This window comes from Pan troglodytes, chromosome X, assembly GCF_028858775.2.
Source record: "Pan troglodytes isolate AG18354 chromosome X, NHGRI_mPanTro3-v2.0_pri, whole genome shotgun sequence".
Taxonomy (NCBI): Eukaryota; Metazoa; Chordata; class Mammalia; order Primates; family Hominidae; genus Pan; species Pan troglodytes.
The window spans coordinates 66,255,805-66,273,930 of NC_072421.2; the positions used below are offsets into that span (position 1 = coordinate 66,255,805).

The window sequence follows — 18,126 nt, forward strand, 5'->3', positions numbered from 1 at the left end:
CTAGAGACAGGGTTTCGCTATGTTGGCCAGGCAGGTCTCAAACTCCAGACCTCAAGTGATCCGCCCACCTTGGCCTCCCAAAATGCTGAGATTACAGGTGTGAGCCACCATGCCCAGCCTATATCCCCATTTTTAATGAAGAGATTCATATTGCTTTTTACAATATATGTGATGACTGGTGTTTTTTTTACATTTTTAATTTAATTTAATTTTTTTGAGACAGAGTCTTGCTCTGTCACCCAGGCTGGAGTACAGTGCCATGATCTCAGCTCACTGCAACCTCTGCCTCCTGGGTTCAAATGATTCTCATGCCTCACCCTCCCAAGTAGCCGAGACTACAGGCATGCACCACCACACCTGGCTAATTTTTGTATTTTTAGTAGAGATGGGATTTCACCTTGTTGGCCAGGCTGATGTCAAACTCCTGGCCTCAAGTGATCTGCCTGCCTTGGCCTCCCAAATTGCTGGTATGAGTGAGCCACCATTCCTGTCCTTCTTTTTGTTTCTTTTTCTTTTCTTTTCTTTTCTTCTTAATTCACAGAACGTGAAAAGGGCATCCTTAGCACTTGGACTTTTGTTCTCATCTTTTTCTTCTTTTGGTGGCAAGATGGTTGTTGCATTCTTGCATCTCCAGATATCATGTCTATATTCAGGACAAGAAGATTGAGAGGAGTAAGCCTTGCAAGCTGAGTGTGTGTCCTCTATTTAATAAAATAATTGCTTTCTCAGAAACCTGCCCATGTACAGGTCTGTTAAAGAATAAGGGGGACATGGATATTGGTAGGAAAATTCAATTCTTGTGTGTTCATTAGTCCTTCTATTTATATAATATTTATTACATAAATAGTATTTTTATAAGCTGCTTTTCTTTTTTAATGTACCACTCACATATATCTTAGTCCATTTAGTGTTGTTATAACAGAATACCCGAGACCAGGTAGTTTATAAAGAAAAGAGGTTTATTTGGCTCATGATTCTGGTGACTGGAAAGTTCAAGATTGAGCTTCTGCATCAGATGAGGGCCTCAGGCTGCTTCAACTCACTGTGGAAAGCAGAAGGAAAGCCAGTGTGTGTAAAGAGATCACATGACAAAAAAGGAAGCAAGGGTGGGGAGGTGACAGGCTCTTTTTAACAACCAGCTCTTGTGAGAATTAACAGAGTAATAACTCAAGCGCCCCAAGAGAGGGTATTAATCTACTCATGAGGAATCCACTGCCATGACCCAAACACCTCCCACCAGGTCCTATCTCCCAACATTGTCACATTGGGGATTAAATTTCATTTTTTTCTTTTCTTTTTTTTTTTTTTTTTTTTTTTTTTTTTTGAGACAGAGTCTCACTGTGTGGCTCATGTGGCTCAGGCCTGTAATCCTAGCATTTTGGGAGGCTGAGGTGGACGGATTGCCTGAGGTCAGGAGTTCGAGACCAACCTGGGCAACATGGCAAATCCCTGTCTCTACTAAAAATACAAAAAATTAGCCGGGTGCGGTGGCATGTGCCTGTAGTCCCAGCTACTCAGGAGGCTGAGGCAGGAGGATTTCTTGAACCCAGGAGTTTGAAGCTGCAGTGAGCAGAGATCGTACTACTGCCCTCCAGCCTGGGTGACAGAGTGAGACTCCATCTCAAAAATACATAATAAAAAAAAGAAAGCAAATGTTAACTACTCTACTGAAAATGTTCATGGTTTGAAAGAGAGTAATTTATGTGGGCATACACAATGACAAATGTTGCTAGATATACTTGTAATTAAAAAAATAGGCCTGGTGTGGTGGCTCACGCCTGTAATCCCAGCACTTTGGGAGGTTGAGGCAGGTGGATCACCTAAGGTCAGGAGTTCGAGACCAGCCTGGCCAACATGGTGAAACTCCATCTCTACTAAAAATACAAAAATCAGCTGGGTGTGGTGGTGGGTGTCTGTAATCCCCGCTACTCGGGAGGCTGAGACAGGAGAATTGCTTGAGCTCGGGTGGCAGAAGTTGCAGTGGCTGAGATTGTGCCATTGCACTCCAGCCTGGGTGACAGATCGAGACTCCATCTCAAGAAAAAAAAGAGTTCAACCATTGTGGAAGACAGTGTGGCGATTCCTCAAGGATCTAGGACTAGAAATACCACTTGACCCAGCCATCCCATTACTGGGTATATACCCAAAGGATTATAAATCATGCTGCTATAAAGACACATGCACGCATATGTTTTTCGCGGCACTATTCACAATAGCAAAGACTTGGAACCAACCCAAATATCCATCAATGATAGACTGGATTAAGAAAATGTGGCACATATACACCATGGAATACTATGCAGCCATAAAAAATGATGAGTTCATGTCCTTTGTAGGGACATGGATGAAGCTGGAAACCATCATTCTCAGCAAACTATCACAAGGACAAAAGACCAAACACTGCATGTTCTCACTCATAGGTGGGAATTGAACAATGAGAACACTTGGACACAGGAAGGGGAACATCACACACTGGGGTCTGTTGTGGGGTGGGGGTAGTAGGGAGGGATAGCATTAGGAGGTATACCTAATGTAAATGACGAGTTAGTGGGTGCAGTACACCAACATGGCACATGTATACATATGTAACAAACCTGCACGTTGTGCACATGTACCCTAGAACTTAAGTACAATAAAATAAATAAATAAATAAAAGAAAAAAAAAGAAAAAGAAAAAAATATTATGGCAATTCCTATTCTGTGAATTTGTTTATATGTTTCACATTGTTTTACCTTTAGAGGTACTTTGGAGTTTTTGTGAACTGCCTAATCCAAAAATATAGGGCACTCTGCTTCATCTCGTAATTATCTCCTACCCTGTTTGTTAACCGAAAAGGCACCCAGGGAACCTGAATACTGACTGCATCCCCAATCACTTTATAACTTAACCTCCTCCTAGCCCAGTGGCAACGCAATCTTTAGTCAGTGTGCTGAGAAAGCCCAGAGATGAGGTACATGGTAGGAGGTTAGGGAGATTGGTTAGGGAAATCTTCAGTGAAGTGAGAAAGGACTAGGGAATGGGGTAAGGGTAGGGAATTGGGTTGGGCCAAGGCAGGAATGGAGAAGGGAAAGAGGTAGAGGTAAATAGAGAGGTTAGGGAAGGATCTGTCAGTAATTTTTTGAGATTGAAGAGAAGCTATGGTTACACTAGGAAGGGTTAAGTGCACAGAGAAATGCTATACTTATACAGAGAAGTGCTATACTTTGGAAAAGGCAAGTGCCAAGAAAAGAAAATGCTGAAAGTGGGAAACACGTGTGGAGTTTGTAGGGCTGTACGGTTGCTTGTGTGTTGGAGACTGAGGTTTAAGCTAGTGTTAATGGATGAGAGTATTCAGTGGGACCAATGGCCTCAGGGAGAATGGAGCTGGCCTTTGTCCCAAGAGGAGGAAGAATCTAAAGACATTTTCAGGCACTTCCAGAACAGTGCTAAATAACAGTGGGGATAAAAGGTATTCTTCCCTTGTTCCTGGATTTAATGGGAATACCAGGTATATCACGATGTTGGTTTTCGTTTGAGACAGATATTCTTTGTCATATTAAGTTGTCAGATTTTATTTGCTAACAGTTTGTTTAAGGTGTTTGTGTGTATGTATGTGTGTGTGTGTGTGTGTGTATATATATATATATATTTTTTTAAGTTTTCTTTTGAGACAGGGTCTTGCTCTGTTGCCCAGGCTGGAGTGCAGTGGCATGACTATAGCTTATTGCAGCCTTGCCTCCCTGGTTCAAGTGATCCTCCCACCTCAGCCTCCCAAGTAGCTGAGACCACAGGTGTGTGCCACCACTCTCGGCTAATTTTTTTTTGTTTGTTTGTTTGAGAGATGGAGTCTCGCTCTGTCACCAGGCTGGAGTGCAGTGGCATGATCTCGGGTCACTGCAACCTCCGCCTCCTGGGTTCAAGCAATTCTTCTGCCTCAGCCTCCCGAGTAGCTTGGACTACATGGCGCACCCCGGCATGCCCGGCTAATTTTTTTTTTTTGGTATTTTAGTAGAGACAGGGTTTTACCTGTTGCCCAGGCTGGTCTCATACTCCTGAGCTCAGGCGATCTGCCTGCCTCGGCCTCCCAAAGTGCTGGGATTACAGGCATGAGCCACCGCACCTGGCCTCTCAGCAAATTTTTATTTTTATTTTTTTGTAGAGACAGGAGACCCTATGTTTATTAACATCCTATTAACCTATGTTGCCCAGGCTAATCTCGAACTCCTCTCTTGGATTCCCAAAGTGCTGGGATTACAGGTGTGAGCCATAATCTAACCATGCCTGGCCTGTAGATATATATTTACATGCAAGATGACACAGTTTTCTTTTTAGTACTATCTTTTTCAGGTGTGGTACCATGTTTATACTAGGTCCCTGGAATAAATTTGTAAACTTTGCCTTTTCTTCTCTCTTGAACAATTTATATAGTGTAGGAATTATGTGCTCTGTGAAGGCTTGAATGAATAGCCTATGAAACCATCTGGGCCCAGCACTTTGAGGGTAGGAGAAGAGGGGAGATACTTGGCAACTTTTAAAAAACTAATACATGTATATGTTTAAAATTTCAAACTGCTTCACATACAATGAATAGTCTTCACTTGCAAGTCAATCCACCCCTATTGCCAGTTTCTCTCCCCACAGGCAACCAGTTACCGGCTTTTTGTGTAGCCTTCCGGACACAGTCTGTGAATATTCAAGTACAATGTATGGATATCTATCCATTGCCCTTACATTTTTACTCAGTTGATAGCATACCATACAAACTGTCTGCATCTTACTTTTTATGTATGTATGTATTTATTTATTTATTTTTGTGGAGATGGATTCTTGCTCTGTCGCCCAGGCTGGAGTGCAGTAGCGTGATCTCGGCTCACTGCAATCTCCTCCTCCAGAATTCAAGAGATTCTCGTGTCTCAGCCTCTCGAGTATCTGGGACTACAGGCACGCACCACCACACCAGGCTAATTTTTGTATTTTTAGTAGAGACGGGGTTCTGCCATGTTGCCCAGGCTGGTCTCGAACTCCTGAGTTCAGGCAATCTGCCCACCTCGGTCTCCCAAAGTGCTAAGATTACAGGCGTGAGCCACCGCGCCCAGCCAGCTTTTAACATGTGTTTTAAATTTTTCCTTTCAAAATTTTGTTTTAATGAAATTCCCCACTTTGTTTTGAGTCAATTCTGATCATTTTTCTGGGAAATTATTTCCTTAATATTTCCTGGTTATTTTCATAGAGTTGTATGTTATAGTGTCCTGAAACACAGATTAGCCAACAAAGTTCTCCATACCTATTGACTTAAATATTAATTCCACTTCTACCACTTACAAAAGTTCTAAGTAACTTTGGGCAAGTCATGCAAGTCCTGCTGCATTGTAAATATCCATGATCTGGCAAACAGTAATGACTGTAGGTGTATTAAAGAACTCTGAGTTAGTCTGGCAATTTTTTGAGATACACTTGCAACTAAAAACATAGAATAATTCCTATTTTTGGGAGCTTGTTCCTATGCAGCCCCTTCCTTCACAACCTTCCTTCCTGATTTTCTTTCTACAAAGCATATTGTCTCACACCCAACCAGTACCCTATTAGTTAAATGGGGAGAACAGGCATTGGTAGCCTGAAATAATGCCCAACTAACCTGAGCACTGCCTGCCTCAATTGTCCTATGGCCCGTCCTCTTTTTTTTTTTTTTTTAAGACGGAGTCTCGCTCTTTCGCCCAGGCTGGAGTGCAGTGGCGTGATCTCGGCTCACTGCAAGCTCCGCCTTCCGGGTTCATGCCATTCTCCTACCTCACCCTCCGAGTAGCTGGGACTACAGGCGCCCGCCACCACGCCCAGCTAATTTTTTGTATTTTTAGTAGAGACGGGGTTTCACCGTGTTAGCCAGGATGGTCTCGATCTCCTGACCTCTTGATCCGCCCGCCTCGGCCTCCCAAAGTGCTGGGATTACAGGCGTGAGCCACCGCGCCCGGCCGGCCTGTCCTCCTCTTAACCTATCACCAAGGCTACCTTGAAATAAGTGGCCAAGAGGGCCAATAGATGAGGTTAGAAGGGGTAGAAGCGAGGGGCTTGTGGCTAGGGAGAAATAGCTAATTTTGGAGGTTGGCAAGGAAATAGCAGACGTTATCAATGGCCTCAGGGAAGTGGGACGGGAGGTAGTGATCTGGTAATCATGGGGTGGGAGGATGAGGCGAGAAGCTCAGGCTGGGGTTGGGGCATTTGTACATGATATTCCCTTGCAATTACAAAAAGATTTCATGTCTACTGGCTTAAATTTTAATATCACTTCCACCAGTATTTGTGCAAGTACTAAAATTGTGCTTGGTCTGAAGGGGAATTATCGTAAACAAAACAAAACAACAAACACCAAAAACAAAACAAAACAAAAAAACACCTCCATTCGTTTGGAATTTTGTCCCTCCACATTCCACATTCTTCCTCCTTAAATTTACTACTTGGATTGCCTATCCAAAAATATAAAACATTTTTATTTCACAGCCATCCCCTGCCTTGTTGGTTAAATGCTTAACACCACCAAAGGGCACCCAGGTATCCTGGATGCTGATGCTGTCAACAATGGCTGCCCTGTCTGACTACATTTTAGCCTGGGGCCAACGTAAACTGGGACCAGAAATACCTTGAAAGCCCAAAAGGATGAGATAAGGAAAACAGGTTGGGACATGAAGATTATCTTTTGTTTAAGTTATTGTCACAATAGTTACTCTCTTTTAGACCCTGAACATTTTCAGTACTTGCTCCAAATGGTTTAGCAACTTTTGAAGTGGGATTAACAAGTTTGGCCAATGAAGCTTCTTCCCTGCCCACCCCCAGAGGTGCCGGAGAAAAGTAATCCTGGAGGGTCGGCGTGGAGGCAGTAGAGAGGTTTATAAAAGTCAAGGAAGTGGGAAGAGGCTTGCGAGCAGCAGGAGAGGCGCAGAGTCAGAGGGGCAGGGACGGCGGCGGAGGGAGCAGGAGGTTGGGGCTTGAGCCCGTCATTCCGGCGCACGGAAACTTGAAGTCGCTCGGTAGCCGGGGAAGGGAAGGAAGAGGCAGGCTCTTTCCTAGAGGTGCCGTGATCGAGGGTCTGGCACTCCAAGCCAACTCCTGAGAACGGGAAATGGGCGGGGGTCGGTGGGGTGGAGAGGGCAGCCGTGGTCGCGAGAGCGAAGGAGCGGTCTGAGAATCCGGCTTGAGTGTTAAAGGCTAAGCGTGTCTAGCTGGACCCGTGGCCCCGAAGAAGCGAGACAAGGCGACGCGGAGCTGTACCTGACACCCCGAGGACCGAGGGACAGCGAAGGGCCGGGGCCGCCGGCCATTGCCAGGCGCCATTAGGTGACGCGGCCGTCACGCGATGACGCGCTGACCGGCAGTGGCCTCCACGTCGCAGGTTCCGCAAAGACCTGTGGGAGCGACCCGGGAGAAGGAGGGCCAAAATGGCGGAAGCGGAGGAGTCTCCAGGAGACCCGGGGACAGCATCGCCCAGGCCCCTGGTGAGCTTGGGATCTGCGACAAAAGGGACCGAGGGTGAGGCAGAGTGCCCCCTAAAGAAGTCGGGGGACGGGCTCGTGGCCTGAGAGCCGGAGCTCCTTCCGCCCGGCAGGCCCTTCCTGTACCCGATGCCAGAACCAGTCCCAACACTGCACCTGTTCTTTGCGCTAACCGCTTTGCCCCCTGCCCTCGTGGTTCCTTCCAGGTCTTTTTGTGAAACTCCGATCTTTCCTTTCCCATCCTCCCAGGTCTCGTCATCGTCCCCTACATTGTGTTAAATGGCGAACTTTAGGTGATTTCTTAAGTTATCTTTTCTTCTGCTGTCCCCTCATTTTATCAAAACCTGTCACCAGCCTTTGTTGAAGGAATAATGAGAGATTGCTTCCCGTGGGACATTAACGTTTTGTTGCTTATAACTTTAGTATTGACTTGTTCAGTGACCCCCAGTAGGCCAGGTTTAACCCCTGTCGCAGCTCCTTGCCATTCTCTTCACCATACTTGTTCTCCTTTCTTATTTTTTACTTTTTTAAAAATCGAGACAAGGTCTCACTCTGTCACCCAGGCTGGAGGGCAGTGGCGCGGTCTCTGCTCACTGCAACCTCTGCCTCCCAGGCTCACGTGATCCTCCCACCCCAGCCTCCCTAGTAGCTAGGACCACAGGTGCGTGCCACCACACCAGGCTAATTTTTAGTATTTTTTTGTAGAGACGGGGTTTTACCATGTTGCCCAGGCTGGTCTCGAACTCCTGGGCTCAAGCTATCCTCCTGCCTCGGCCTTCCAAAGTGTTGGGATTACAGGCGTGAGCCACTGTGCCCGGCCATCTTCACTATACTCTCTTGCTCCTGTCTCTGCAAGGGATAGAATTTCCACTGCAAGCCCAAAGTGTGGACAAGTATTTTAAGAACACAGGCTTTGGAGTTAAACTTTACCTGGGATGGAATCCACCCACTTTGTGAGTTTGGGCAAGTCATTTTAGGGAGGGTGTTTCTTCATCTGTAAAATGGAGATAAAAATACCTGCCTCAAAACAGTTTTTAGAAAGATCAAATGGCATAATTTATGTAACGTGTCTAATACTATCAGTACCATGAACTGAGGAGTATAATGAGGTCAATATTCTGCTCCTGTCCCTCTTCTCAATGTGTTTAGTTATATAGTAGTTGCTCAGTAAATGGTTCTTCCCTTTCCTCTTTTTTTTTCTTTTTCTTTTTTTGAGACGGAGTTTTGCTCTTGTCACCCAGGTTGGAGCACAATGGCACAATCTCAGCTCACTGCAACCTCCACCTCTGGGGTTTAAGTGATTCTCCTGCCTCAGACTCCTGAGTAGCTGGGATTACAGGCGCCTGCCACTACGTCCAGCTAATTTTTGTATTTTTGTAGAGACGGGCTTTCACCACGTTGGCCAGGCTAGTCTCGAACTCCTGACGTCAGGTGATCTGCCCGCCTCGGCCTCCCAAAGTGCTGGGACACAGGTGTGAGCCACCGTGCCTGGCCCCCTTTCCTCTGTTTTGAATTAGCAACTTAACATAGTGAACTGAGCTGGGAGATCAGTGAACTTAATTCTAGTCCTAGCTCTGCTGCTTACTAGCTCCATTTGTTCACCTCTTCACTCACTCAACAAATATTTATTGAGCATCTGCTACTATGTTCCAGGCACTCCTTTAGGCACTGGGGATATGGCAATAAGAGTGAGTTGTGTTAAGTTCTATCGTGACCTTGAGTAAAATCAGGCTGAACCCCAGTTTCCTCATTTGGAAAATGGTGATAGGAACACATCACTGAATTAGAGTACTAAATGAGATAATATATACATTGTGCCTACTATGACATTGTCATAGGTGCTTAGTAGTTTTTAGTTTCTACCTTTCATTTAAACTTCTCCACCCCTCTTCTGTGAAGCTTTCCCCAGTTAACTTCAGTGGTTCTGATCACTCATTACTCAATATGCAATCCGCTTCCATTCAACAAATGTTTAGTGAACTCCCACAATGGGTAATGCACTGTGCTAGTTGCTGTAGGGAATGCAAAGGGCCTGCATCTATGGTGCTACCAGTCTTAAGTTTTAGGGATAAGACAAGTATACAATGCTAAAATAAGGCAGTATATAAGAGAAAGTTACACAAAGAATATTACAGAAATTTAAAGGAAAATGCTATCATGTCCAGTTGGGGTGACCAAGCTACATGGCGGAAGTTATATTTGAAAGGACTTCAAAGGATGGGTAGGATTTGAAATTGCAAGTGAGTATAAGAGCTATCAATAACTGAGCACCTGCTACATGCCAGGTATTGTGCTAGACATCCTCTGCGTATTTGCTACTAAACTTTACAGCAATCATTTCAGTTAGGTGGCTTTTAACTACATTTTATGTGCAGATGAGGATATGACATGCAGGGAGGTTTGATGATTTCCCTAGGGTCTACATCCAGTTAGTGCCATGCATGAAATTTGAACCTAGATCTGACTCTGAAGCCCAGACTTATATATCCATTTATATATAAGTGGATATATCCATTCTTATATATATATGAAGCGCAGACTTATATATATCCATTTGTGCTACACAGCCTCTTGTGAACAAAGGCACAGAAGTTGGAAGGTGCTAGTATATTTATAGAACAACACTTTGGCTGAAGCACAGAGAATTATTAGGAGATAAGCCTTCAGAGGTAAGCCTACTGAGTTAGGGAGGCAGTATGGAACAGTGGTGGTTTGGAATGTGTACTCTGGAGTCAGCTTGCTTAGGTTTGATTCTAAGCACTGTCACTTAACTAGTGGGATATTGGGGAAATTACCAAACCCCTCCTTGCCTCAGTTTCCCCATCTGTAAAATAGAGATATAACAATACTTAGTTCATAGGGTTATTAGGTGGAATGAGTTAACACATTGGATAAATTAACACACTTAATAGAATGCCTGGCATATAATAATGCAATAAGTGTTATTTCTTATTATTGGCTGCTAACCTGGGAGGCTTAATGGGCTACAAAGAGCCAGTGGAAATTTTTGAGGAGGGAAGAATTTGAAATCATGAATTGGACAACATAATAGAGGGTAAGTTACAGTGGGGGAATATCTGGAATCTAGAGGGCCAGTGAAGCTGTTACAGTAGTTCTGGGAAGAAATGATAAGGATCTGGACAACAGCAGTGGCAGGAGACAAGAGGATTTGAGACAAGGCAGAATCCACGAGGGTTTGTAGCGTGTGAAGGAGGATTTGTCTTAGATCAGTATTTTCCAAACTTTAGTGTGCTAGCAGTCATCTGGGGAATCTTGTTAATTTGCAGGTTCTGATTCAGTTGGTCTGGGATAGGGCCCGAGATTTTGCATTTCTTACAGACTCCCTGGAGATGCTGCTGCTGCTGCTCCCAGTACCACATTTTGAAGAGCATGGCTATAGACACCCAAGAGTATAGTGACACTCTGAACAAAAATAGATAATATATAAGGAGGGTTAGCTGGATGAGGGCCTTAAAAGTTGACTAATTCAGTTTGGGACATGTTTAGTTTGAGATACTGGCAGGCCATTCAATAGATATCCAACAGGCAGTTGGACTTTAAAACATGCACTTCAGGGCGCAGAAGAGGTCTTGCCTAGAGTTGTTGATTTAGGAGTCATCTGCACAGGGTTAAAAAGACAGAATCTTGGGTAATGCCTGTATTTAGGGGGCAGGAAGAAGAGGTAGGCTGTAATAATGGCTGCAGTCTGGGGTCTTTTTTTTTTTTTTTTTTGAGCCGGAGTTTTGCTCTTGTTGCCCAGGGTTGGAGTGCAATGGTGCCACCTCGGCTCACTGCAACCTCTGCCTCCCAGGTTCAAGTGATTCTCCTGCCTCAGCCTCCCCAAGTAGCTGGGATCACAGGCATGCACCACCATGTGCAGCAAATTTTTGTATTTTTAGTAGAGACAGGGTTTCACAGTGTTGGCCAGGCTGGTCTTGAACTATAGTCTGGGATCTTTGGAAGATCTCAGGCTATGAGGAAGCTGGCCCCAGGTGAAGGGGCTGGCTGGAGACCATGCCACTGGCTACCCCGTCATCCACTCCTGGGAGCCAGGCCTCTTTGAGCTGATTCCTGCTTCATGCTTCCCCGTGTTGATTCCTTTTTCCAGGATTTTGGTCAATAGTATAACCCATTTGCTCCCAGCTATTTTTTTTAGGGTTGCAGTCCCTGCTTTTATTGTGTGTTTTTTGGCCCTGCCTCTACCTGTTCCCCTTACTGGCCCAAGCCAGGCAGAGCAATGTGCATGTGTGTTTCTGTGAGCACATCTATATATGTGCAAGAGCCTGCCTGCAGATGGGAAAGGGGAGGGACATGGATCCAAGTCGCCTTTCCCGCTGAGGGCTAGACAGAGAGCAGGATCCATTAGCTGAGGTCCTGGAAGTCCTGTCTTTTATACATGGAGCTGGAGGGCCATAGTTCCTGACTCAGCTCATGGAACACTGTTGCTGATTCTTGAAGAGACAAAGGGGAGAGAGTAGGAGATCACATGGGACTTCAGTGACTACAGAGACTTCTGATACCAACTACCTGGAGTTAGGCCAAACTGCACAGGTTAAAAGCACAGTCCTCTACAAGACTGCTCTTCAGACACCAGCCACAATTTTGAGGGTTCCCAGGACCATCCTCACTTCAGAGCAAGTAGCTACAAATTCACGGGTTCCCACGTTCCGCTCAGGTTTATTTCTTTTTTGGCACAATCTCAGCTCACTGCAGCCTCTGCCTTAGCCTCCTGAGTATCTGGGACTACAGGTACATGCCACAATGCCCGGCTAACTTTTGTATTTTGGGTAGAGATGGGGTTTCACCCTGTTGGCCAGGCTGGTCTCGAACTCCTGACCTCAAGTTATCCGCCCATCTTGGCCTCCCAAATTGCTGGGATTATAGGCGTGAGCCATGGCACCTGGCCCTCCCCTCAGGTTTCATAATTCACTAGAATGACTCATAGGACTCAGAACAGCACTCTACTTAAAATTACAGTTTTATTATAGCAAAGGGATACAAATCCAAATGCGCAAAAGAGAGAGATACACAGGGCGAGGTCTGACAGGGTCCCAAACACAAAGATTCCTTGTCTTGTCCCTGTGGATTCAAGACATGTTACCCTCCTGGTTTGCTGGTATGTGACAATATGCAGAGTATTGCCAATCAGGGAAGTTCACTCATGTGTCTATAGTTTTTATTGGGGTTTCATTATGTAGGCATGATTAATTGGACCATTGCTCACATAATGGAACTCAATCTCCAGGGCCTCACCACTCCCGAAAGTTTGGGCTTATATGTTGTGACTTAAAGCCCCAAACCTCTAGTCATATGTGCAGTGTTTCTGACGTGGTTAGCCCCCATCCTGAGTCATCACCAGAGTACAAACTACGTAAGGGCCTACTGTGACTCACCTGTAAGCATAAACTACCAGAGCCCCTGTGAATATCAAAAATACTCCTCTGTCATTCAGGAAATTCTAAGTTTAGAGGCTAACTCTCAAGTACAGGGGACAAAGGCCAGCTAAATTCTTTATTATACAGTAGTGACAGAACTGGAATTGACTCCATGGGAATCTTGAACTTGAGCTAACATTTATCCAGCCCCTATTGTGTTCCTGTATTAATACATTTCTTCCTCACAATAACCCTGTGATGATGGTACCATTATCTCAATTTTACAGAGGAGGAAACTGAAGCACAGAGAGGCTAAGTAACCTGCTCAGTGTCACATGGATAGTACAAGATGGAACTGGGATTTGAACTCAGGCTATTTGGCCTGCACTCTTAACCAGTATTCTCCAAATACCATGTTGAGCATTGAGTATGTGCTAGGTGCTGTGCAGTGTTATTTAGCTTTATAGCAGTATTGTTTCCATGTGAGATCCCTGTTTGACTTTAAAGCCTGTTTTTTTCCTACTGTACTACAATGCTTCTCCTAGCAGTAGCAGGCAACAGGGAAACTGAAAACAAGCAATCCTGGCACTTGAAAGGGCAGTGTTATAGTAGTGAGGAGAAAATATGGCTTCAAAAAGTGTTGGTTTTGGCTGGGCATGGTGCCTCACGCCTGTAATCCCAGCATTTTGTGAGGCCAAGGCGGGCGGGTCACTTGAGGTCAGGAGTTTGAGACCAGCCTGGCCAACATGGCAAAACCCTGTCTGTACTAAAAATACAAAAATTACCCGGGCATGGTGGTGGGTGCCTGTAATCCCAACTACTAGGGGGGCTGAGACAGGAGACTCGCTTGAATCCAGGAAACAGAGGTTGCAGTGAGCCGAGATCACGCCACTGCACTCCAGCCTGGGTGACAGAGCAAGACTCTGTCTCAAAACAAACAAAATGGGTTGGTTTACGCATTACATGCTGCAGAGTATTCAAAGAGAGTGAGGCTTGAATGCAGATCCTTGTATTTCTTGATTATGTGAGGCTACTTTTGGAGAGCACAATGTCAGTAAAGTGGTGAGAAGGCCAATGCCAGATTACAGAGGATTAAGTGCGAAAGTAAAGTTTGATCAAGCAAGAGAAGGAGAGTAGTTTGAGAGAATGGCAGAAACAAGGGAGTGATGTATTTTTAAATTTTATTACAGAAGCTTTCAAATGTGTAAATAAAATGAAGAGTAGCATAATGAACCTCATATACCTATCAACATTCTATTATTTTATTGGTCTCACCACATTTTTTTTGGCCTTTTTATTTAAAACTAATTTTAGACATATAGAAAAGTGCAAAAATAGTAGAGAGAGTGCCTGTATTCCCTTCGCCCAGATTCCTCTAATGCTAACATTGTACATAAGCATAGTACACTGATAAGAACCAAGAAATTAACATTAGTAAAACACTATTACCTATAGACCATATTTGAATTTTAGCAGGTTTTCCACTTATGGCCTTTTTTGTTCCAAGATCTTATCTAGGATCCCACATTGCATTTAGTTGTTATTTTTCCTTCATTTCTTCCAGTCTGTAATGGTTCTTCAGTCTTTTCTTATCTTTCATAATCTTTTCTGAGTATTTTAAAGCAAAGCCCAGACATATCATCTTCATTTGTAAATACTTCCCTACGTTTCTCTAACAGGTAAGGACTTTTTCTTTGTTATCATACATAACAAAACTAATAATAACTGCACTCCAGCCTGGGCAACAGAGTGAGACTCCATTTCAAAAAAAAAAAAAGAAAAGGTAAATTGGATCCCCATATACACCTTCAACAATTATCTACTTACGATGAATCTTCTTTCTTCTACAGCCCTACCTACTTTCTTTATTATTTTGAAGCAAATCCCAGGCATCATTACATTAGTAAATATTTGGTATGTATCTCTAAAAGATAAGGATTCTGGCTGGGCACGGTGGCTCATACCTGTAATCTCAGCACTTTGGGAGGCCGAGATGGACAGATTGCTTGAGCCCAGAGGTTCGAGATCAGCCTGGGCAACATGACAAAACCCTGTCTCTACTAAAAATTTAAAAAGTAGCCTGGTGTGGTGGCACATGCTTACAGTCCCAGCTACTTGAAAGGCTGAGATGGGAGGATTGCTTGAGCCTGGGAGATTGAGGCTGCTGTGAGCTATGATCATGTTATTGCAATCCTGCCTATGCGACAGAGCAAGACCTTGTCTCTAAAAAATAAAAATAAATAAATAAATAAGAATTTTTTTTTTGATTTTGTATTATTTTAGAGTTGCCTTCTTGCTATGTTGCCCAGGCTGGAGTGCAGTGGCTGTTCACAGTCGTGATCATAGCACCCGCAGCCTTCAACTTCTGGCCTGAAGGGACACTCTCACCTCAGTCTCCCAACTAGCTGGAACTATAGGTGTGTGCCACAGTTCCCAAATTAGAATTCTGCTTTTAAAGAGAACATAACCACAATAACATTAATGCATGTAAAAAATTAATAACTTCTTAATATATCTCAGGGTTCAAATTTCCAATTATCTCCTAAATTATATTTTTATAATTTAAAAATTGGCCCACTGCCTGTTTTTCTAAGTATAGTTTTCTGGGAACAGAGCTACACTTATTTATTTATGTGTTATCTTTAGCTGCTTTCATGCTACAATGGCAGAGTTCAGCAGTTGCAACAGAAACCATATGGCTCTCAAAACCTGAAATATTTACTGTTTGACCCTTTACAGAAAGTTGGGTGACCCCTGCTTTAGGCAATTATCTTTTAGAATAATTAAAAATAGGAAGAAATGTCATATTTACCTTCATTTTAACTACTTTGGGAGATCATTTATTTATGTAAATCCAAGTTTCCTTCTGATATCATATTCCTTCTTCCAGAGGAACTTCCTTTAGCATTTCTTGTAGAATATATTTTAGCTTTTGCTTGTCTGAAAAATGTTTTTACTTTGACTTTATTTTTAATAGTTATTGCTGGGTTTAGAATTCAGTGTTGATAGTTTTATTCTTTTAGCACTCTAAAAGTGTCCCTCCATTTTCTTTTGGTTTGCATAGTTTCTGGTGAGATGTCTTTCTTTGTTTATTTGTTTGTTTATATTTTGTTAGAGATGTCTATTATAATTTTTTTTTTTTTTTTGAGATGGAGTCTCGCCCTGTCACTTAGGCTGGAGTGCTGTGGCATGATCTTGGCTCACTGCAACCTCCGCCTCCCGAGTTCAAGCGATTCTCCTGTCTCAGCCTCCCAAGTAGCTGGGATTACAGGCACCTGCCACCATGCCCAGCTAATTTTTTGTATTTTTAGTAGAGATGGGGTTTCACCATGTTGGCCAGGCTGGTGTTGAACTCCTGATCTCAGGTGATCCACCTGCCTCGGCCTCCCAAAATGCTCAGATTACAGGCATGAGCCACCATGCCGGCCTTTTATTGTGATTCTTATCTTTGTTCCTGTAAATGCAATGCCTTTCTCTTTGGCTACTTTCAAGATTTTCTCTTTATCTTTGGTTTTCAGTAGTTTGTGTCTAGGTTTGTGGATTTTTTCATTTTGTCCTTTGGTATTCATCTTGATTGGGGTTCTCTTGGCTTGCATCTGTCATTTGATGTCTCATTATTTTTGGAAAATTCTCAGCTATTCTTTTTTTTTTTTTTTGAGACAGAGTCTCACTCTGGAGTTCAGTGGCGTGATCTTGGGCTCTGCAAGCCTCGACCTCCTGGGCTCAGGTGATCCTCCCACCATAGCCTTCTGAGTAGCTGGGACTACAGGTGTGTGCCACCACTCCTGGCTAATTTTTAAATATTTTTTTGTAGAGATGGGGTTTCGCCATGTTGCCCAGGCTGGTCTGGAACTCCCTGGCTCAAGCAATCTGTCTGCCTTGGCCTCCCAAAGTGCTAGGATTACAGGCGTCAGCCACTGCGGTTAGCCTATATCTCTTCAGAGCCATTATCTTTCTATTCTTCTGGGATTCCAATTATTTACATAATAAGACCATTTAATGTTTTCCCATAGTTCCTAGATACTCTATTCTTTTTTCTTTTCTTCTTTTACTCTTCTCCTTTTGTTTTAGTTTGCATAATTTTGACTGACCTAGCTCTGAATTCTTTCTTTGGTATTGAGGTAACTGATAAGGCTGGCAAAGGCATTCTTTATCTGTTACTATGTTCATGTATTTCTAGCATTGCCATCTGATTCTTACAGTTTCCATCTCTTTGCAGAAATTCATCATCATTCATGCATGTACCTTTTCTACTAGAGCCTTTTGCATATTAAACATAGTACTCTTAAATTTCTTTTCTGATAATTCTAACATCTTGGTCATCTCAGAGCCTGGTTTTGTTAATTGCTTTGTCTCATAGTGGGTTGTTTTTTCATGTGAGTATGGGGGAGATAATTTGTTATTGATATTGAACGCTGGACATCATGTACACACTGCTAGAAGTGGCACATCTCTGCTGCTGAGTTGTCAGTCAGTAGGGGTTAAGTCAGTCTAGTCAGGGTTGAGCTTTGTTTGTTTTTTTGTTGTTGTTGTTGCTATGGTTACCTTCAGTGCATCACCAGCTTCAGATTCCTCTGTTGTTACCTTGAGTTTAGGGGTGGGGGTGCTATGTTGTCCCAGTGTTTTGTTTTTTGTTGTTTTTTTTTTTTTTTGAGACAGCATCTCACTTTGTTGCCCAGGCTGGATTGCAATGGCGTGATCATAGCTTACTGCAGCCTTGACCTCCTGGGCTCAAGTGATCCTCCCACTTTAGCCTCCTCAGTAGCTGGGACCACAGTTAGTTGCATGCCACCATGCCCAACTAATTTTTTAAAAACATTTTTTGTAGAGATGGGGGTCTCACTGTGTTACCCAGACTAGTCTCAAACTCCTAGCATCAAGCGATTCTCCTACCTCAGCTACCCAGAGTTGGGGTTACAGGCATGAGCCACTGCACCCAGCCCCAATGTTTTTATTAATGTTCATGTTCTGTACTCAGCTTCTGTCTTTGCCCTTGCATCTCATGGTGAGTCTCTTTCTAAGCTCTATCGCTTCCTCCAGCAGTAGACTGCTGTTGTTTATTACTCCATACTTGCTAGCCTGGTGATAGGGGCCAGGGAAAGGGGATTCTTTGTTGTCATAGTCTAGTCTCTGCCTTAGGCAGACCATGTGTCCCTGGGTCTCCTGGGTAGCAGTTTCTTAGTGATCCTGTCCCCCTCCTAGCTGAAGGAAACTCTTAATGGTCTGGGCCCAGGATGGTTTCCTGTCCATCCCTTAGTAGTAGAGAGCTTTTCCTTTTCCCTTTCTC

General features: G+C 43.7%; 1 protein-coding gene and 1 long non-coding RNA gene across 6 annotated transcripts in view; one reads left to right on the forward strand and one right to left on the reverse strand.

Annotated features, from left to right (window-relative positions):
- Nucleotides 1–938: 938 nt before the first annotated feature.
- LOC129138854 (uncharacterized) lies at nt 939–7,347 on the reverse strand. The gene is made up of 2 exons (XR_008542067.2): nt 7,244–7,347; nt 939–1,042 (listed from the first exon to the last, which is right to left on the reverse strand). It is a non-coding gene; the product is annotated as an uncharacterized LOC129138854 (long non-coding RNA).
- YIPF6 (Yip1 domain family member 6) overlaps nt 6,893–18,126 on the forward strand; it is a 73,602-nt gene continuing 62,368 nt past the window's right edge. Inside the window, exon 1 of one of the 5 annotated variants that reach the window (XM_016943655.4) lies at nt 6,893–7,467. In XM_016943655.4, coding sequence (XP_016799144.1) covers nt 7,411–7,467 — 57 coding nt within the window. In that variant the 5' untranslated portion in view covers nt 6,893–7,410. Of the gene's footprint in view, nt 7,502–18,126 lie in introns of all 5 variants that reach the window. The other 4 variants (XM_016943656.4, XM_054676945.2, XM_063803873.1 and 1 more) reach the window with 4 other exon arrangements.